The 23,032-nt window shown below is 47.6% G+C and overlaps 1 protein-coding gene across 6 annotated transcripts in view; it reads right to left on the bottom strand.

The window, feature by feature from the left end:
• LOC137412398 (death-associated protein kinase 1-like) overlaps positions 1-23,032 on the bottom strand; it is a 290,813-nt gene that overhangs the window by 153,207 nt on the left and 114,574 nt on the right. For 5 of the 6 annotated variants that reach the window (XR_013622362.1, XM_078771644.1, XM_078771646.1 and 2 more), the window contains 3 exons: positions 12,295-12,340; positions 9,826-9,915; positions 8,977-9,069 (listed from right to left, as the gene is read on the bottom strand). Coding sequence is in view for 5 of the 6 variants with exons in the window: in XM_078771644.1 (XP_078627770.1) it covers positions 8,977-9,069; positions 9,826-9,915; positions 12,295-12,340 (229 nt within the window). In the remaining variant the exon portion in view is untranslated. The remainder of the gene's footprint in view (positions 1-8,976; positions 9,070-9,825; positions 9,916-12,294; positions 12,341-23,032) is intronic. The other variant, XM_078771645.1, reaches the window with a different exon arrangement.

Genomic DNA, 23,032 nt, shown 5'->3' with positions numbered 1-23,032 from the left:
TTGTTCTGCAATGGTAAAACATATATGCATACAAGTACCCAGAAATAAAAGCTGACCTTATTGCATCATCTTCATCTTTTGATCTCAAATCTACATTTATTGAGTATAAGAGTAATAATAACAAATTTGACTTCACTGTTCCATGCTTGTGGAAGGCACTGTATATGATTGGGTTTCATGTTATAGAATACTTTAGGGGTATTTCAATGAGAAAATGCAAGAACGGAAATTCATTCAACGAAAACTTCATGATTCTTTTAAAAATATTGTCAAAAAGTCCAATTCGCCATTGTCAAGTTCCAATATCAAAAGAAACGTCGGTGTTATCCCACCTTTGTAAAACGAGATTTTAGTGGGACGTATGTTTCATATAATGTAAAAACAAAAACAAAAACAAAAACATGAAAAGCCGCATTCGAAATGGCTTTTCGTGCAAAGCTGCATCACCAACAGATGGCGCCCTCAAATTTGTCAACATCAGGGTTATTATGATCATTTACGAGTACAGTTCCCGAAGGTGTATGGGCAAGAAGGGGGGGGGGGGGGGGGCTTTAATCTTTGTTATTCTGCAATATATTCCATACTGCATGTATAACAAATGTTTGCATGTGTGTGCATGGCCTTGTATGTATATGCATCTGTTAGTGCATCAGGCTTATATGCATGTGTGTTTATGTGTGTGTGTGTGTGTGTGTGTGTGTGTCTGTGTGTGTGTGTGTGTGTGTGTGTGTGTGTGTGTGTGTGTGTGTGTGTGTATGTATGTATATATGTGTGTGTGTGTGTGTGTGTGTATGAGTGTTAGTGCGTGTGTATGTATGTATGTATGTATATGCATCTGTGTATGTGTGTGTGTGTGTGTATGTGTTGAGTGTTGAGTGTGGTGTGTGTGTGTGTGTGTGTGTGTGTGTGTGTGTGTGTGTGTGTGTGTGTGTGTGTGTGTGTGTGTGTGTGTGTGTGTGTGTGTGTCGGTCCGTATGCAGCCTGCGGGTTGTGTGACTGTTTGAGTGACTGTTTGAATGTGTGTGTGTGTGTATGATACCTTAGGAATGAAACATGTCATTCATTTATTTATACCTTCTTGTACACTGTAATACAACAAATGTCAAACAAACAATCAACTGACAGAAATATATTGTTGTGGATATGAGGATTGTGTTTTTTTATTGTGTTTTTATTGTATAGTAAATTGTTGTAAAATATCGCCTTCCTGCCTCCAGTCTGTTGTATAAAGGTCAAAGGGCGTTCCGGTAGTTAATTCCATAAAGCATACATTGAAGGACACTATAATACCCTTGTTCAGTAGCTTATATCCTTATTATGTGTGTTAGGGTAAGGCTGTGTCTCCCATTAATTTAAATACTCCATTGCACCAAGTGAAATAAGAGTAGATCCCCTTTCATTTCATTTCAATGGCCAACTGCATTTTGGGCGGTTTTCTTCAACCACCATTGGCCACGAGGCAAGGGTGGGGAAGAAAGGCGTGCCCGCCCGTCGTCATCAAGGGCGGAGCCAGAGGGTCACGCGACCAACCAGGGCCGAGGTGAGCACACCGATGGGCGTGTCCTGAAGGCCGGCGGCTTGATCGCCGGAGGCGTTATAAAAGCGCGCGCGCAAGAGAAGTCAGCAGTTGCGTAAGGAGGTCCATGACAAGAGTTGCGGCGAAGAGATCACCGAGAAGAGAGTTGAGTAAGGGATCCCTGAAGAGAGCAGCTTGAGCCACCGCGGCTGCATCAACAGCAGCTTGGGCCACCGCAGCTGCATCAACAGTAGCTTGAGCCACCGAAACTGCAACCACAGCAGCTTGGGGCCTGGACGGACGTTTTGAGCAGGGCCGAAAAGGAACGGCGGCTGCCAAACGCGCCGATCGTGCTGCAGTATCCGTGGACCTGCCTCCCCCCTCCAAGCCATCCACCTCCGCCATTCCTATCATCATTCCCCGTGTGAGTCGTCTTCGTTTGTTCTGTCCTGGGTATTAATTAAGTCTGTTTAGATAAGCTAGCGATTTTCAGTCTCTAAAATCTTCTGTATATTATTTTCTTATCTTTCCTTCTCCTTGGTTTTTTTTGAGCCTGTACATAGTAAATAAATTATAGTAGTATTTTCAACCTTTTTTTTCGTCTTCTTCTTCTTCTTCACATCCATGTCGCTTTTGTCTTTTCCATATTGAATATCTGTGGCGCGATCCGGCCAACGTTCGGGGATCGGGTTAATCGGGGTAACTGTTAGGCCGCGGTGCCATCCGCTCGGCAAACCAACATCCTTAACCGCGGGCCGTAACAATTGGTGTCTGGGAGTGAGATACGAGGCCAGAACCAAATTTTTAAAACATCTAGAAAAAAATTTGGTCAAAATTTGGAGCGGCCGAAATTTGTTTTGTTTTACAAAACCCGAATTTTGAAATCGCGCCATGGCTGGTCAAGGCAACGGGATGCCGGTGGGAGAGATAGACGGGGTAGAATCGACCCAGGACCTCGGGGAAATGTATGTGGAGGAGGGCAATGAGGAGGTGGTTGAGGAGGTGTCAGGCGCGCAAAATGGCGCTCTCGCGCACGAGGTTGAGGAGGCACAAAATGGCGGCGCTGCGGCAGCCGAGACCGCAGCGCTGGGGAAATTGGACCTCTTCGCGGCGCAGATGATGGGGTAATGAAAAAAATGGGTGAGAAAATGAGGGACGACGCGAGGGCTGATAGTGAGCAATTAAGAGAGGGGTTAGACAATAAATTTGAGGGGTTAGACAATAATTTTAAGGGGTTAGACAAGAAATTTGAGGGGTTAGACAAGAAATTTGAGGGGTTAGACAATCAGATAGAGGGGGTGAAAGATGGGTTAGAGGGGTTAGAAAACAAGATGGAAAACAAATTGCGGGAAGTAGGGGAGCAATCCGCCCAGGAAATCAAACGGATGGGGAACCAGATAGAGGAGGTGAAAATCGGGTTAGAAGGTAAATTGGATGCTCAGAGGGATGAATTGGGACAGATGAGGGTGGCATCTACAAAAGAGATGGAGGAGATGAAGGAGGAGATACGACGAGGTGTAAGTGAGGAGGGCTCGGGGGTACGCGAGGAGGTAAAGCGAGGCGAAAAGCGTATGGAAAAAGAGGTGAGAAATGGGACGGCAAGGTTACAGGGGGGCATAGAAGACCTGACGGAGGAAGTGGAACAGCTGACGGTGGGACAGACGGAGATAGTGGAGCAGGTTCAAAGGAACACTGCGGTACTAGGAGGGTTAAAAGCGACACAAAACGACATTAAAAATGACTTAATAGCGACACAGATGCAATGTCAGATGGTACGTGAGGGACTGACAACGAGGTTGGACGAGGTGACAGAAGTAATGGAGACGAAGGACCGGGAGGTGAGGACGCAAATAGAGACGGTCAAGGTAGCCTTAGAGGACGAGATAGAGGAGACGCACCGGGAAATAAGAGGTGAAGCAAAAGTTAAAGGAGGTGTTAGAGGGGGTGAGTGAAATTAAGAAGAGGCGGACAGAAACTAACAGAGAAATACAGGAGGAGGTGATGGAATATGTACAAGGTCGGTGCTCAAATCGTGATGATGTGTTCGCCAACCAAATAAAGAGTTTGCAGGTGGCGAAGGAGGTGCGGAGACGAGGTGCCAAGGTGAGTGGCGATATATTCGGAAATGCATATGATGTGAGGGGAGCTTCAGTCGGCTTGGGGGTTGCTTTGGATCCGGGTGTTCGTGAGAGGCCGTTGGTGAAGTGTGCGACAGGTACGGTGTGCGAAGGAGGAGGTGTGCGAGAATGTCCGACTCTGGGGTGTGTGAGGAAAAAGTGCGCGCCGAGGAATGAGTGTGCTGTCGAGAGCGAGTCGGTCGTAGCGCGTGTGCGAGGGAGCACATGGAAGCGCGTAGTGAGGAGTGTTACAGAGGATGTAACGAGAGAGTGTACACCTGTGGTGAGTGTTATGGAGGGAGTAACGAGAGAGTGTGCGCAAGAGGATGCGCGAGAAAGGGGTGTAACGGACGGGTGTATGGGGAAAGAGTGCGCTGTCAAGAGTAAGGGAGAATGCACGCCTGTGGTGAGTGTTACAGAGGGTGTAACGGGAGAGTGTGCGCGAGAAAGGTGTGTAACGGACGGGTTCATGAGTAAAGAGTGCGCTGTCAAAAGTAAGGGTGAGTGCGCGACCGAGTGTGGAGGTGAGAGTAGTAAGAGTGACACGGAGCGTGAGTTGGTTGTGACAGGTCAGAGAGGATGTACACCTGGAATGGAAGGATGCACACCTGGAATGGTAGAGCGCGTATGGGAATGCACACTGGAATTAGTAGTGAGGCACGTGGTTGGGTGTGCGAGTGAGAGCACACCTGTGATTGTCACAGAGGAGGTGACCGAGGAGGGGGCGCGAAGAGGTGTGTTGGTGAGGTGTGCGAACGACGAGTGTGTGCAAAGGTGTGCGGTGGTCAGGTGTGTGACCAAGTCGGTGAGCGAAAGAACGAGTGCAATGACGAAGTATGTGGGGTGTACAGGCGGCATTGGAGCACCGAGCTCGGTGAGGGTGAAAGGGGTAGCGTATGCGTGTGAGCATGCAGGTGAAGCATCGACGGTAACCGGGTTAGCGGTTAGAACGACATTTAGCCGAATCGGGCCCTCGGTGCGCGCCGAGCAGCTTCGTGTGCCGCGAGGACCAGCGGGGATCCGAACCACGGTGGTTTCGAAAGAACCGCCGTACGCGTTCCACACCGGGCCGCGCTCGGAACGGCCGCGTCCGTGCTCCACTAGGCGGAGCGGGCAGCCCGATAGGAAGGGTCGTCATGGCGACCCCTTTTTGTTGAGGCGTTCCGGCAGGTCGAGATCGGGCCATTGGACGGCTCTGTGCCGAGGTGGTGCGTGGGATCTCGGCCCGGGTAAGCGTCCTTCCCTGCGCCGAATGCCGGACGCATCCAGCCGCCGGCACCAGGCAACCCGCATTCATTGCTCGGCCGTGCGAAGCTGCGCTGTAGAAGTGAATTGGCGCACCGAGAGGCACTAGTAAGTAGACTGTGATGATGAGAATAGTGCTTTGGCCCCGAAATTAGAAAAAACAAAATTTGATTGGCAAAGGATTGGCAGAGTGAGGATTGGCAGACAATTGGTAGTGATTGGCAAATTTTTGATTGGCTGAAATTTGATGTGCTAAATTGATAGTAGGAGATGCCCGATGTGGTGGGATGGCAACTCTGCCATCTCTCACAGCGGGGGCAAAGGAGCACTAGTTTTATGGGGTTTATTTATGGCAGTGTAAGCTCGCCGAGGGAGGGTTTGGATAATGTGTAGGGACCTAGAAGATGACATTAGGTAACTTTAAGGTTAGGTAGTGACAATGATACCGGTAGTGGGGACGCAGATAGATTAGAGTGGATGATAATGACGTGGTATGTGCTTAGTTTAAAGGGAAGACGGGGAGCACTAAGTTAGCAGGGCACCAGGTAGATCAGATGATGCCGTGTGTATGGTGAACAGGTGTGATGGCACAGGTGTGCAACTGAACAGGTGTATGGAGCAGTGTTTGAGTGAGTGATGGTGATGTGAGTTGTGCTGACCAAATGGTCCAGGAAGGAAGGAGGGTGCAGGTGGCACCAGGTGTGATTGCACAGGTGTGCAACAACAGGTGTATGGAGAACAGGTGTATGGAATAAATGGTCTGGAGTATATGGAGTATGGGAATGGATGGTCATGGAGTGAGTATGATGGAAACTGTGGAGTGGAGTGGATGGTGCGGAGGTGTGAATGGGGGAAGAGTGGACCCCCATCATGAATACCCGGGGAGGGTAGTTTAAGTGTTAGGTAGAGGGTACAGGTAAATTGTGGTTGGATATTGGCATCTGTGGTGCGGGTGAGAGAATGGTATTTGGATGGGTGCATTAGTGTTGTGGAAATGGCTGGGCGTGTAGCCTGTTAGTGTGTGTAGTTGGTTTGGGCACTCCACCACTGTGAGGATGTCGGCCAGGTGAGGCCGCAGGTGGGCTCTGGGAGCCGGTAGTAGTTGTTGTGGATGGGGCCTGAACATCCGGAGGACGGACCCGGGTAGCCCAGTGCCAGAGGGCACCGAGGGGTGACAGAGCCAGGAGGGGCCTTCCCCAATTAGATAGGTTAGGGTGAGGAGCTAGGTAAGCTTGGGTGGCAACTGCGGTGGTGGAGGTGTGCAGGTGGGTAGACCTGCTGGGAGAGCTGCACGACCCAGCCCAGAAATTGTGCAAGGGCACAGGGAGATGAATCGGGGGAGTGAGACCCCAAATTGAGAAGCACCACAGTTTGGTCAATGGGAATTGGTTTTTAGAACCCATAGTGTAAGATGGCCAATGGATTGGCAGGGAAAAACCCCGGGTAGTGTAAAGTGTATTAAAGTCATTTAGAGGATAGTTAGGATGAAGATCTCCTCGCACCATCTGCATCCACTCACCTGAGGTGACGTAACTCCGCACCATGCCATGTTTTATTATTTTTATTGATGTAAATGTTTGGATTGTGAGACGCATCATGACGTGGGTGTGACATTGTGCTTTGTTGTTCCATCTCTTCCTCCTTATGAGGATTGATGATGAATTGGGTGATGGCAAATTTTGAAGTAGAGGGAGTGAAGAAGAATTTGGTATAGGGGAAATATGGGGAAGACGTGACAGTAGCGACGAATTTGTAATGTGTAGATTTTGTAAATATGGGGTAAGGGCAAGGGTAGAGTAGGTGACAGGGGGGGGTGACGTACGGTAGGGACGAGCTTTCTCACTTCGCTCTCCGTACGCACTTCGCCTTGCATTGCATTGCCTTATTGATGTGTACCCTTGTGACCTTGCCCCTCGCTCATCTGTCTTATCCCCCTTTTGTGTCCTACATGAGGACCTGTGCGCCACGGGGAGCGTGTGTGAGTCCGCCATTGTGCACCCGGAACTCCCAGAACCAGCTGTCTGCATCGATGCACCACATTATGGACCACATGTCTGTGGCCGAGCACCACTTATGGACCCCATGGGTTGGGGGCATGGCCCCTCTTCTGGAACCGGCCATGAAGGCCCAAAATCTTGCTGGCGGACCTTGGCCACAGGGCACCGATGCCCCACAGGTGAACCACACTAGTTGGCCCCTGTGGGCCCTAAATAAATAACAATGGACACGTTGGGTGCATTTTATTTTAATACAAATAGGCCGCCAGCAAAGGAAGATGACAACATCTGGAAGAAATAATAATAGCCAGCAGAGGGAGCCGAAGAGCAAGAGACCACCTGCAGGGTTAGGGGTTGTTGTTTTTATTTTTTATTGATGAACAGAGATGACTGTGCACCGATTGGTGCTTGAGGGTGTGTTGGTGCGTTTTTGGGTGCTTTCATGGTGCATTGATGCAGAGCAGACTGTCTCCCCCCCAGAAAGAACAATCACAGGTCCTGGGTTAGTTTTGTAAATAAAGTAACGTCATTGTAAATAATGCTCCCCACCGTCAGTGTATAGTTTGAAGACCATTCCGCAATTCGGTTAGCTATGGGCGTGAGTCTGTTAGGCAGGGTGCAATGGAGCAGCGGGACATATTTATTTATGTTTTAAAACTGTCACACTCAGGGTCAGGTTAAATGTAGAGGGAATTACACCTACGTGTCACACCAAGTTAAAGTTCATAGGCCCGGGACGTGCCTAAGAGGAGGAGGGTGCAATGTTGTGGATATGAGGATTGTGTTTTTTTATTGTGTTTTTATTGTGTAGTAAATTGTTGTAAAATATTGCCTTCCTGCCTCCAGTCTGTTGTATAAAGGTCAAAGGGCGTTCCGGTAGTTAATTCCATAAAGCATACATTGAAGGACACTATAATACCCTTGTTCAGTAGCTTATATCCTTATTATGTGTGTTAGGGTAAGGCTGTGTCTCCCATTAATTTAAATACTCCATTGCACCAAGTGAAATAAGAGTAGATCCCCTTTCATTTCATTTCAATGGCCAACTGCATTTTGGGCGGTTTTCTTCAACCACCATTGGCCACGAGGCAAGGTTGGGGAAGAAAGGCGTGCCCGCCCGTCGTCATCAAGGGCGGAGCCAGAGGGTCGCGCGACCAACCAGGGCCGAGGTGAGCACACCGATGGGCGTGTCCTGAAGGCCGGCGGCTTGATCGCCGGAGGCATTATAAAAGCGCGCGCGCAAGAGTGGTCAGCAGTTGCGTAAGGAGGTCCATGACAAGAGTTGCGGCGAAGAGATCACCGAGAAGAGAGTTGAGTAAGGGATCCCTGAAGAGAGCAGCTTGAGCCACCGCGGCTGCATCAACAGCAGCTTGAGCCACCGCAGCTGCATCAACAGCAGCTTGAGCCACCGAAACTGCAGCCACAGCAGCTTGGGGCCTGGACGGACGTTTTGAGCAGGGCCGAAAAGGAACGGCGGCTGCCAAACGCGCCGATCGTGCTGCAGTATCCGTGGACCTGCCTCCCCCCTCCAAGCCATCCACCTCCGCCATTCCTATCATCATTCCCCATGTGAGTCGTCTTCGTTTGTTCTGTCCTGGGTATTAATTAAGTCTGTTTAGATAAGCGAGCGATTTTCACTGTGTCTCTAAAATCTTCTGTATATTATTTTCTTATCTTTCCTTCTCCTTGGTTATTTTGAGCCTGTAAATAGTAAATAAATTAGATTCGTATTTCCAACCTTTTTGTCTGCTTCTTCTTCACATCCGTGTCGCCTTAGTCTTTTCCCTATTGAATATCTGTGGCGCGATCCGGCCAACGTTCGGGAATCGGGTTAGTCGGGGTAACTGTACGACCGCGGTGCCATCCGCTCGGCAAACCAACATCCTTAACCGCGGGCCGTAACAATATATATATACAGAAATTGGGCGCTACTTTTGACTCACCCTATATATATAAACATATAAAGTGTCGTATACACATAAATAGTATAAATAGCACACATATAAATAGTCGCAATATATAAACCCAAAAAAGAATGGTAACTGGTTTGACAAATTGCAAAGCATCTTATTTACCTGTTTAAACAAAGCTTAAGGCTCACCAGGGTTTCATTGCTCATGCTGAGGTTCATGTTGCTCCGTGAAAGGAACGAGCGAGAAAGTTGTTGGCAAAGGCTGATGATTCGCACAGATTGCTATAATGCAAAAGAAAAAGGTTGATAGTGCAAAAGGAGACAAAAGGGCTATTGGCGACATTTGCATGACAACAGGAAACTTGGCATGAAGCCCTGAATACAAGCGAGAACAACAAAAATAATAACAAGAAGACATCATGCAGAGCACGATACTTGCAAAATCCAACCCTTCCACAAAATAAAATTTGCCATGGATACATCAACTTGTCCATTTCATTAAGATTTAAATTGACAATCTTGATCAAAGCTCGGGTCAATTGGATTGATATTGATCATTTTTCAGATAAAAATTGATGAATTTAGAAGTTTGACCTTGAGTTGACCTTTGACCTTAAAATATTTGGTTCCCAATTCAGTGATGCACTATGCAATTGCAGTTTAATTTTCAAGTTAATAGGATGAAAATAGATGATTTTGGAAGTTTGACCTTGAGTTGACCTTTGACCTCAAAATAGTTGGTTTCCCAATTTAGTGACTCAATATGCAAATGTTGTTCAATTTTCAAGTCAATTGGATGAAAAATGGCGATTTTAGAAATCTGACCTCAATCTGACCTTTGACCTTTGACCTCAAAATCAATAGGCTTCTTCCTTTTGACCAACTCTACCATATGGAGATGTTTTGTGAAGATCGGTTTAAAATTGTGACCTGTAAGCGATTGACAGACAGACAGACAGAATAACGCACAAGACGAACCAACACACAGAGTACTTCAAAAATCTTCCATTTTGCAAGTAATAATTTAATAAAACAGACCTTCCATTTTCTGCGGGCATGGAATTTCTTAAACTTATGCATGTTCACAGCAGATGCCTTTCTGCTCAAGGCTTGAGTTGTATCCTTTGGCTGACGGACACAGGAAATCATCATTTAAAAGTTAGCTTCGAGAAACAAGCACCAACATCCTGTATAAGTATTAAAAATGTATTCAAAATAGATATGCAAGTATTTTTTTTAATGGAGTGGGGTATTAAAAATGCAAAAACTTTTTCAATAAATTCCCAATATAGCTGTCTTGTCTGATCACCAAGTCCTCCATGTCTGGTGTGTTTGACACGCTTACGCCAGTTCGCATATGGATATAATATATACAAAATGTTTATACTGATCACATGATACTTACAGCACTTCAATGCAATATATTTGCTCACAAATAAAACCTTCGTTTATCTTGACAGGCCTAAGCATGATTTAATACATGACTAGGCTAGGTAGGTACAATTGAGCCACCATGCTCTCATAATATTCTCAATGCAGCAAGAACCCTCACTATTCCGCAATCCCTCAGCTTGTCGTTACCCCACCTTCGTTCCCAATTCAAATCCAACAACACTTTCCAAGCTTCAAAAGCAAACGGCATCAAATTAACTTCCGTCCCCCTCGGTGTGTGGCCGAGGCGTAAGTAACCATCCGCCTTTTGTGATCAGAGAAGAATGGCCGAGAGGGGGTCCGGCAAAAGCCCTGCACTCTGTGCTAAGTCCTCCGCTGACCAGCATGGTGCCAATGGATTCACAGCTGCACCAACTCCCTTTTTTCACTTGTAACAGAAAGCAAATTGCATCCCAATGAAGCACAATTTTAAAATGGATGATAAGATAAAACACCACCAAGTCTAAATGGTTGGACTCAAAAGCATTGTAGTTACAGCGTCTGTTGTGAGTCCGGCAGATATTTTGGTGGGTCGAATCTGATCCTGGTCGAGTTGTAGAAAAGACAACAAATAGTACGTGCAGTGCGAGAGATTTATCCTCAAATGTGAGAAAAAGAGACGTCAAAATATGGTAACCAGAGTGCTCTGTGAAGTCACATTGCATACCCCAAGGTCACTGGCCATGTTTGTCTTAAGTCAAGTATGGTGTTGTCTGCTGTCTTTGTCTTTGTGTGTATGCATTTGCGTGTGTCTGTGTGATTAGGTGTGTGTGTGTGATTACTGTGCGTGTGAGTGTGACTCGGCTTCCAAGAGCCATCAGTCATATATGGGCTTTTATTTATTTATGTTTGTTAAGGTTTATCTGTGGTACTGTATCATGAGCATGAAGAGAAAGATGGGAAAAAGGCAAATGAGGAAGTGAGGGTGGGGGGAAGGGAGAGACGGAGGAGGAGGACATGGTAGGGTAGGAGGAAGAGGATAATGGGTAAGGGTAGGAGGAAGAGTAACATGGGGGAGGGTATAAGGAAGAGGGGAATGGGGAAAGTGGAAGAGGTGGATGGAGGAGAGCAGGAGGAAGAGGAGAATTGGGGAGAGTAGGAGAAAGAGGATAAGGGTGGAGAGTATGAGGAAGAGGAGAATGGAGAGAACAAAGAGGAGTAGAGGGAGGAGGAGAAAGTATCAGAGTTAATGTCAGAGGAGCAAGAGTCAAGGGTGGGGTGGAATGAGAATCAGAGGAAGAGGAGGAACAACACTCAGAGGAAGAAGAGTGAGAGCATGAGCATGGAGCGCAAGGCCAAGAGATAGAGGAGCAAGAGCAAGAGTCAAAGGATGAGGAGGGGGAGCAAGAGTGAGAGGAGGATGGGCAAGAGTCAGAGGGGGAGAAGGAAAACGAGAAATGTCAGAGGATGAAGAAGAGCAAGAGTCAGAGAAGAGGAGCAGCAGCAAGAGTCAGAGGAGCAGTATGGACCATAAGGCATGGCTCCAAAATATGTCCAGAAAATGATTTATACACGTACTCTCTCTTCGTACAGCCCTCTCTCTTCCACAAATGTCCCTGCTCCTACTGCTGTTGTACTTCCCTCTCTCTCCCCATCTTGGCTTCCGCTCCCTTTTTTATATGTTCTATGTGTTAGCTCTCATACGAGCCGAGACCAAGTATACAAAAAAACCAAACAAACAAAAAACACCTTAAACTCCCCCTGCACACTGCGTGTACAACTACCAGTGTTCAACTGATTCCGTCCAGCACTTTAGGAATGCATAGAAGTCAAACAAAACAAACAAACCAACCCCCCTCCCCGTATCCACCACCACATACAAAAACACTTCCCGAATTACATATGATATGATTAGGACAAACAGTATTTTAAGAACCAAAACATGATGCTTCCACCCTTCCTGGAGTCTCCTCGAAATATGAAAATCATGTCAAAGGTAACCACTACAGTATCAACGATAAATTTAAAAACCTTAATTGATAAATAAAGAAGGAAACGGTAAATTCTCATTTGCTACAGAACAAAACGAAAACCCAGGTCTCCAACACGTAACCGAGCTTAAACGACAGCATTTACCTTAATCCAAGGATGTGCCAGACACTCTTCTACAGTCATTCGCTTTCTGAGAAGGGAGGGGAAAATGGAAGAGGAAGAGCACATTTCAGGCAGAGTTATTAAAACGAGTCTTCAATGAAACAAAATATGGAGGGGGAAAATGGTGGGGAGACAGGTCAGTGATCCAATGATATAGGTACTGCAATAGTATATGTCCAATGTCCATGAACACACAGGTGTTGCAGGAAGTAAAAGTCTAGATTATGTGGGTAACATCTCAAGAGGCAGATTCACATGGGTGGGCAGTGAATATTGTACCGTAAGATACACGGTGAAATACCACAAGTGTCTGGAGTTTTTATTTAGAATGTACCTTTTGTGAACTACACAGTACTTGATTCATAATATCAATTGCTGTCGGCTTGTGGTTTTCTTATCTGCTTTTTTTTGCTTGCTTTTTTTTTGTATACAGAATTGAGGCTCGTGAAAGAGCTAACATTGACTTCACAAACAAATCAACCAGACAAACAAAAAAAGTATATAAAGAGGAGAGCGGTAGCCAATATGGGGAGAGAAGAGGAAGCATATAAACAACATTTGAGAGCAGGGGCATCGGGAACGTGTGGGAGGGAGAGGGCTTGGGGGGAGGAGGCGTGTGAAGGGGGGGGGGGGGGGGGAGGGAGAAGTATAAAACACAAGGACACCAAGGACTTCCAGGACAGAAGTTGGTATTTCAAAAAAGTGGAATTGGGGTGAAATTAGCAGGGGTAGAAAAGATCAAGGTTTTGAATGGGGGAAGATAAGAGATGGTGGTGAACAGCTGTTTTAAAGACCAGGAGGGTGGAGTGGGATTGATGAGAGTGAGGGAGTTTGTTCCAGAGGTGGGAAAAAAGAGGAATGAAGGAGTGAAGGTGAGCAGAGAGTCTTGATTTTTGCAGTTTAACCATCAGAGGGTTGCTGGCAGATCTTGTGTGACCTGCAGGAATATTGGGGGGACAGAGCCCAGAGAGAGCTGGAGGAGCAAGGCCGGAGAGGAGTCGGTAGTTCGGTAGTCGGTATCGGTAGTCGGTATTCAATGTACATTGTACATTGAATGGAGTTTACTCCGACACCCTTCCGACACACAGCACAGGGCCACTTCCCAGTTCTTTCCACCTCACCACATGCTTTACCACTTGCCATCACCTTTGTCTTTCCGATATTCACCTTCAGACCTTTTGTCTCCATACTTTCCTTCCACTTGTTCATCTTTTCCTTCAGTCCATCCATACTTTCCGCAATCAACACCAGATCATCTGCATACAACTCCCACGGTAAACCCTCCTTTACGTTCTGAGCCAGCACCTCCATCACAGCTACAAATAGTAGTAGACTTAGTACCGACCCCTGATGCACTCCCACCTTCACCTCAAACTCACCACTGTTCCCGTCCTTCGTCCTTACAGCTGTGCATGCTCTTTTGTACATTGCCATCACTACTCTGATCAACCATTCCTCCACTCCTAACTTCCTCAATGCCCATGTCAATACTTTGCGTGGAACCCTATCGAATGCTTTCTCCAGATCAACAAACCCAAGAAACAACTTCTTCCTCTTCTCCATGTACTTCTCCTGCAACTGCCTCACAATGAAAAGCGCGTCTGTCGTTCCTCTTCCTGGCATAAATCCAAACTGCATTTCGTCAATCTTCACTTTCTTCCTTATCCTCCTCTCCAACACCCTTTCCAATACCTTCATTCCATGCTCCAATAACTTTATCGCTCGGTACGAGCCACACTCCAGAGGGTCACCTTTCCCCTTGTATAGAGGGACGAGGGTACTCAGTTCCCAATCCACTGGAATGCGGCCTTCTTTCACCACCAGATTACAGATCTCTGTCATTCTCTTCACACCCCAACTTCCTGCTGCCTTCAACATATCTCCCACAACTCCCGTCGGCCCTCCCGCTTTTCTACCCTTCATTGCTTTTATCGCTTCCTCAACTTCCTTCTCAGTTATCTTCTCTGCCGGTCCTAAAACTGGGTTACTCTCGATGTTGCCATCCCATTCATTCTCTGTATTCAACAGCATTTCCATATATCTTTTCCATCTTCCCTTAATTCCATCTGGGTCGACAACGATTTGTCCCACTTCATCCTTCAAGCAACTCACCCCCATCACATCACACCTCTCTTTCGCTATCTGCAGCAAGTACAATCATACAAAGGTAATCATAAGACTTTAAACAAACAACAAATACCTACTTTGGGAGACAACCCCCTCTTCCTCCCATAGACTCCCTTTGACCCCAATCTTTTCTAATGCCATGAACAAACTTTGGTACATCACGGGTTAGGAAGGTTGTTATCAAGTTTCATCAAAATTGTGTGTGTAGTTTCGGAGAAAAGAGCAAATACCAATTTTTGGGGGTAGACCTGGACCTCACCTCAATTTAAACAAGCATTCTGAGTATTGCGCTGCAATACTTGTCCCCTACCGGCAGTCTGTCGTCCGGAAAACTGTTGGGGAAATTACCAAAGTTCAAAGTGCCATAACTTTGTCAATAAAGTTCATGAATGGTTACGCAGACCGCTACTTCTCACTAAAAGGGGAAAAAGAATGTAAATCGGAGTTAAAATAAGCCCGCAAGGTCGCTCCGTGGAGCAGCCTGCACGTATTGCACTATGTGTGAATTATATAAATACCAACTCACGGTCTGAGGTAATTCGGCTAAAAATTATCCAATTTGCACCAAATAAAGTTTATAAATGGATGCGCAGACCCCTACTTCTCACTAAAAGTGGAAACAGAATGTAAATTGGAGTTAAAACAAGGAATATTAACAGCTTTGACTTACCGCACTCCAAATTATAGTTCGGAAAACTGTTGGGAAAATTCCCAAAGTTCAAAGTGCCATAACTTTGTCAAAAATGATTGAAACGTCGTGAAGTTCGAACTTGATCTGTAACGTATCATGAGGAAACCATGTACCAAGTTTGAAATCATTAGCATTAAGAGTTAAAAAAAAAAGTCCGGAAAGCTGTTCTTTGCGTGACGGACTGACAGACAGACAGACGGAGGGACGGAGTGCAAACCTATAGTCCCCTCTGGTGTACATCGGAAGGGGACTAATAAGGATTTCAATTCAAACCTGGACCCACTTCGACCCCGGGTAAACCCCTGAGACCCCAATTGTTTTAAACGGACTTTAGTTGCAACATACCAAATATCATTTTAGCCAAGTTTGGTCACAATCCCATCAGCAGTTTCGGAGAAGTTGCAAGTGCTTACAGACGGACGGATGATACGCCATCCCATAAGCTCCAGGTGAGTTAAACCAACTGCAAATAAAAAGCACAAAAATGACGAATGCCTTATTTTGCCATTCCCTGGTTTAAGAGGTTAAAAAAAAACAAAAAACAAAAAAACCTTTAGAGGCCATTTGTCCCCGCAAAGCGGGGATTGGCCTTTTTCGGGCACCGTGGTTGTTGTTGTTGGTCCCCGTTTTGAAGCAATGTTTTACCTTAAGAGGTAAAACAAAGGTTCTGAAAAGATCAAAGCTCCTAAAACAGGCATTCTGAGTATTGCACTGCAATCCATGTCCATTCCCATGCCCCCCCCCCCCCCTAAAGCCCTCGCCCTCTCTCAGATCTCTCGATGTCTCCATGTCTCTCGGTCCCTGCTCTCAAATGTTGTGTTTGTGTCCTTCCCCCTCTCTCCCCATCTTGTCTACCGCTCCCGATGTTATATGTTTTTGTGTCGGTTTGTCTTTCTGTGTGATTAATGTTTGCTCTTTCACGAGCCTCGATGTTGTATACAAAAAATCCATGTCCCCTACTGGCAATCTGTCGTCGGGAAAACTGTTGGGGAAATTACCAAAGTTCAAAGTGCCATAACTTTGTCAAAAATGATCGAAACGTCGTGAAGTTCGAACTTGATCTGTAACTTATCATGAGGAAACCATGTACCAAGTTTGAAATCATTAGCATTAAGAGTTTAGAAAAAAAGTCTGGAAAACTGTTCTTTGCGTGACGGACTGACAGACTGATGGACGGACGGACGGAGTGCAAATCTATAGTCCCCTCCGGTGTACACCGGTAGGGGACTAATAAACACCCTCACAGTGCAGAATTATCTGTTTAAAAATAAAACAAACTGGAGTGGAACTCGAAGTGTGCATAATTTCACCTCGTGTGTTCATTCTGAACAAAAATTCCATGTTAACTGAACACTATTATTATGGCCCATATACCCGTGTCATCCATGCATCCTATTATGTCACTGTTTCTTGACATGGATTATGGGCACCGTATTTTAAATTATTCCATCATATCGGGTCATAGATCAGATATATGAAGTTTCAGATTTTTGTATAAGGATGTCAATTCAACAAATTATGGCTGGAATACCACTTCACCGAGGGTATTATCGTTATCTTGTGTGTGTGTGTATGTATATATATATATGATCAAGGCACCTCCTAGCTTTAATGGTGAGCACCAGCCATGGATTATGTCTCACACGGTAAAAACCGCATAACCCGCAAGGAACCAACAGCCTGTCTGCCACACAAGCCATCGTTCCCGACAGTGCAAACCAAAACCAGGGGGTGCGGTGCGATCGGCGGCGGTAATAATCAACGACATAACAGAGTGACGAGCGCTGTCCCAATCTCCTGTGGACCGAAGTCCTAGACCAAAGCATCACCTCCGTCCCGGAGGCCTCAGCCCGGCCACTCTGTCAACAGACAGGATTTATTCTTTGGTTCCCATTGGCTAAACATCAAGGAGAGCCGCCAATCGTCACGCTGTTATGTTGTTGATTATTACCTCCGCCGATAGCACCGCACCCCCTGGTTTTGGTTTGGTCATATATGACAAAAGGGGATTCCAATGGAGGTTCTGGGGAAATTGAAAGGGGATACTACCTTATTCCACTTCGGTGCAATGCAGTATTAGTTAATGGACGACATAGCCTTAACCTAATACACAGAATAAGGAAATAACTAACAACAAGGAGGAAATCTATGATTGGCTACGTGGATGTTTATGAAATAACTACGGGCACGACCGTTGACCTTTATACACAGAATGGAGGCAGGAGGGTGATCTTTACACACAATTACAAATCCACAACACTGCACCCACCTCCTCTTAGGCACGTCCCGGGCCTATTAAACTTTTACCTTTAGTGTGGCACGTAGGTGTAGTTCCCTCTACATTTAACCTGACCCTGAGTGCGACACTTTTAAAACACAAATAAGTATGTCCCCCTGCTGCATTGCACCCTACTTAACAGTTTCACACCCACAGCTAACCGAATTGCGGAATGGTCTTCAAACTACAACATGAACGATGGGGGAGTATTATTTACAGTTGACGCTATTTTATTTACAAAACGCAACCCAGGACCTGTGAGTGTTCTTTTTGGGGGGGGGGGGGGGGGGAGAGACAGTCTGCCCTGCATCGACGCACCAGAAAGCCCCAAAATGCACCAAAACACCATCAAGCACCAATCGGTGCACAGTCACCACAGTTCATAATAAAAATAAACCAACAAACCCTGGTGGTGTCTTGTTCTTTGGCTCCCTCTGCTGGCTAATGCTCTTCCTGATGTTGTCAACTTCTTTGCTGGCGGCCTATTTGGTATAATAAAATGAAATGCACCAAACGTGTCCATTTTTTAAATTTATGGCCCACAGGGCCGACTAGGGGTGGTTCACCTGTGGGGCATAGGTGCCCTGTGACCAAGGTCCGCCAGCAAGATCTCGGGCCATCATGGCCGGTTCCAGCAGAGGGGCCACGCCCCAACCCATGGGGTCCATCAGTGGTGCTCAGCCACAGACATGTGGTCCATACGTGGTGCATCGATGCAGACAGCTGTGGTTGCGGGAGTTCTGGCACACAATGGCGGACTCCCGCACGCTCCCCTCGGTGCCGAGAGCACAGTCCTCGGGCAGAAAACAGGGGGACGGAAGACAGAAAAGACAGGTGAGCGAGGGGTAAGGTCACAAGGGTACACATCAATAAGGCAATGCAAAACGAGGTGCGTACGGAGAGCAAAGTGAGAAGGCTCGTCCCTACCGTACGCCCCCCGACATGTGACCTACACTACCCTTGCCCTTACCCCATATGTACAAAATCTACACATTACAAATTCGTCACTACCGTCACATCTTCCCCATATTTCCCCTACACCAAATTCGTCCCCACAATCCCTCTAATTCAAAATTTGCCATCACCAACTCATCATCAATCCTCATAAGGAGGGAGAGATGGAACACAAAACACAATGTTACACCCACGTCATGATGCATCTCACAATCCAAAACATCTGCACAGCAAAAATAATCAAACATGGCATGGTGCGGAGTTTTGTCACCTCAGGTGAGTGGATGTAGATGGTGCGAGGAGATTCTTAATCCTAACTACTTCCTAAATGATTTTAACACACTTTACACTACCCGGGGTCTTTCCCTGCCAATCCATTGGCCATCTTACTCTATGCGGTTTTAAGAACCAAATTCCCATTGACCAAACTGTGGTGCTTCTCAATTTGGGGTCTCACTCCCCCGATTCAACTCCCTGTGCCCTTGCACAATTTCCGGGCTGGGTCGTGCAGCTCTCCCAGCAGGTCTACCCACCTGCACACCTCCACCACTGTAGTTGCCTCCGAGCTTACCTGCTCCTCACCCTAACCTATCTAACTGAGGAAGGCCCTCCTTGGCGCTTACCCCACTCGGTGCCCTCTCTGGCACTGGGCTACCCGGGTCCGTCCTCCGGATCCTCGGGCCCCATCCACAACAACTCTACCGGCTCCCAGAGCCCACCTGCGGCCTCACCTGGCCGACATCCTCACAGTGGTGGAGTGCCCAACCAACTACACACACTAACAGGCCACACGCCCAGCCATTTCCACGTCACTAATGCACCCATCCAAACTCCATTCTTCCACACGCACCACAGATGCCAATATCCAACCACAATTTACCTGTACCCTCTACCTAACTCTTACACTACCCTCCCCGGGTATTCGTGATAGGGGTCCACTCTTCCCCCATTCACACCTTCGCACCATCCACTCCACTCCACAGTTTCCACCATACTCACTCCATACCATCCATTCCATACTCCATATATTCCATACCATATATTCCATACAACCATTCTCCATTCACCTGTAGTTGCACACCTGTGCAATCTCACCTGGTGCCACCTGCACCCTCCTTCCTCCCTGGACCATTTGGTCAACACAACACACATCACCATCACTCACTCATACACTGCTCCATACACCTGTTCAGTTGCACACCTGGGCAATCTCAATCGTTCCTCACTCACTGCTCCATACACTTCCACGCTCAATACAATTCACAATCACCTTCTCACAATACACTTCTGAATACCTTTTTTTACACACACACACGGCATCATCTGACCTACCTGTTGCCCTGCTAAAACTCGCGCTCCCCGTCGCCCCTTACATTATTGCGCTCCCTCGTCATTATCATCCAACTACCCTCTCTATTTCCCCACTACCTGTTCAATGTCGCTTCTAACCTTACCGTTACCTATGGTCATCTTCTCTAGATCCCTATCATTATCCTAACCCTCCCGGGCTAGTTTTCACTGCCAACCCCATAACTCTAGTGCTCCTTTGCCCCCGCTGTGAGGGATGGCAGAGTTGCCACCCCACCACATCGGGCATCTCTCACTATAAATTTTGCTCACCAAATTCCAGCCAATTAAAAATTTGCCAATCACTACCAATCATTTGCCAATCATCAATCTGCCAATCCTTTGCCAATCATCAAATTTTGCTTTTCCATTTCGGGTCCAAAACACTATCATCATCACACGTCTACTCACTTGAGCCTCTCGGTGCGCCAATTCATCTCCAAAGCTCAGCTTCGCAAAGCCGAGCAATGAATGCGGGTTGTTTGGTGCCGGCGGTTGGATTCGTTCGGCATTCGGTGCAAGGAAAGAGGTTTACTCGGGCCGAGATCCCACGCACCATCTCGGCACGGAGCCGTCCAATGGCCCGATCTCGCCCTGCCGGAACGCCTCAACCACAAAGGGTTGCCGTGACGACCCTTCCTACCGGGCCGCCCGTTCCGCCTAGAGGAGCACGGACGCGGCCGTTCAGAGCGAGGCCCGGCGTGGATCGCGTACGGCGGTTCTTTCGAAATCGCCGCAGTTACGATCCCCGCTGTTCCCCGCGGCACACGAAGCTGCCCGGCACGAACCGAGGGCTCGCTTCGGCTAAATGTCGATCTAACCGCTAACCCGGTTAGCGTCGATGCTCCACTTGCATGCTCACACCCCGCGTTCTGTTCCTTGCTCATACATCCAGCCGTTCCCATGCTCCTCGTCATTGCACCTTCTCTTACACACCCATGTACACTCATTCCGCTCACAGACTTTGTCACACACCTGACCACCGCACACCTTTGCACACACTCGTCGTTCGCACACCCCACCAACACACCTCTTCGCGCCCCCTCCTTGGTCACGTCCTCTGTGACAACCACAGGTGTGCTCTCTTCCGCACACCCAATCACGTGCCTCACTACTAACTCCAGTGTGCATTCCCATACGCGCTCTACCATTCCAGGTATGCATCCTTCCATTCCAGGTGTACATTCTCTCTCACCTGCCACCACCAACTCACGCTCCGTGTCACTCTTACTGCTTTCACCACCACTCTCGGTCGCGCATTCACCATTACTCTTGACAGCGCACTCTTTCCTCATGTACCCGTCCGTTACACACGTTTCTCGCGCATCCTCTTGGGCACACTCTCCCGTTACACCCTCCGTAACACTCACCACAGGTGTGCATTCTCCCGTTACATCCCTTGTAACACTCCCCACTACGCGCTTCCATGTGCCCCCCCGCACACGCGCTATGACCAACTCACTCTCGACAGCACACTCACTACTCGGCGCGCACTTTTTCCTCACACACCCCATAGTCGGACATTCTCGCACACCTCCTCCTTCACACTCTGTACCTGCCGCACACCTTACCAGCGGCCTCTCACGAACACCCGGGTCCAAACCAACCCCCAAGCCGACTGAATCTCCCCTCACACCATATACATTCCCGAGTATACCGCCACTCACCTCGGCACCTCGTCTCCGCACCTCCTCTGCCACCTGTAAACTCTTTATTTGGTTAGTAAGCACACCATCATGATTTGAGCACCGACCTTGCACATATTCCATCACCTCCTCCCTTATCTCCCTCTTAGTTTCCCTCAGTCTCTTCTTAATTTCACTCGCCCCCTCTTCCACTTCCTCTAATTTTTCCTTTACCTCCTTCATTTCCCGGTGCGCCCCCTCGATTTCTTCCTCTAATTTTTCCTTTACCGTCTCTATGTGCATCCTCACCTCCCGGTCCTTCGTCTCCATTGCCTGTCACCTCGTCCAACCTCGTTGTCAGTCCCTCACGTACCATCTGACATTCCCTCTTCGTCGCTATTAATTCATTTTTGAGTTCTTTTTGTGTCGCTTTCAACCCTCCTAGTACCGCAGTGTTCTTTTCCACCTGTTCCACTAGTTCCTTTTGTCCCACCGTCAGCTGTTCCACCCCCTGTGTCAGGTCCTCTATGCCCCCCTGTAACCTAGCCGTATTATTCCTCACCTCTTTCTCCATACGCTTCTCAACTCGCTTTACCTCCTCGCGTACCACCGAGACCTCCTCGCTTACACCTCGTCCTATCTCCTCCCCCATTTCTCTCATCTCTTTAGTAGATGCCGCCCTCATCTGTCCCAATTCATTCCTCTGAGCATCCAATTTAGTGTCTAACCCGATTTTCACCTCCTCTATCTGGTTCCCCATCCGTTTGATTTCCCGGGCGGATTGCTCCCCTATTTCCCGCAATTTGCCTTCCATATTATATTCTAGCCCCGTTAACCCATTCTTTACCTCTTTTATCCCGTTGTCTAACCCCTCAAATTTATTGTCCAACCCCTCAAATTTATTATCCAACCCCTCAAATTTATTTTTCAACCCCTTAAAATTATTTCCCATATTGTTTTCCATTCATACCAATTGTTCTCCTATCCCCATTTGCACGGCGGCCCGCAGCTGCGCAATGAGAGCTTGCATGTCTATCCCCCCCACTTGCGCCATGGGCGCGGCTACTGCAGCGCCGCCATTTTGTACCTCTGCAACCACGTGCGTGAGGGCGCCATTTTGTGCGCCTGTTACCTCCTCAACCACATCATCATTTCTCTCCTCCATTTCTTCCCTCTGGTCCTGAGTTACCCCTAACCCCTCTTCTAGTTCCCCCACCGGCATCCCGTCGCCTTGACCATCCATGGCACGATTTTAAATTTCAGATGTTATAAAATACAATTTTTGGGCCACTCGTAATTTGAGCGTGCTAAGCGCTTCAGGTCCGAATCTCGCTCCCGACACCAATTGTTGCGGAATCCAACGTCGGCCTTCCCCACTTACGAAGGGGGGATTAATCCCCTCGCTTATGACTGACCGACGTGGTCCCTGTGGCTGTACAGCGACCTCCGGAAAGGCCGGTGGCACAGCCCCGTTCGTACCGCGGACAGATGTTGATTGCCGAGCGGTTTTAGCAACCGCGGCACGAACCGTTACCAGGACTACCCCGATTCCTAGCGTTGGCCAAAATCGCGCCACAGGTTTTCAATGAGGGGAAAAGACAACAACGACGGATGTAGAGGAAAGAAAGGCAAAGGGTACGAAATACAAATATGATTTATTTACTATTTACACAATTGAAAGCAACCAAGGAGTAGGAA

Source organism: Myxine glutinosa, chromosome 2 (genome assembly GCF_964187855.1).
Source record: "Myxine glutinosa chromosome 2, kmMyxGlut1.1, whole genome shotgun sequence".
Lineage (NCBI taxonomy): Eukaryota > Metazoa > Chordata > Myxini > Myxiniformes > Myxinidae > Myxine > Myxine glutinosa.
This window is presented reverse-complemented; position numbering and strand designations above follow the sequence as displayed.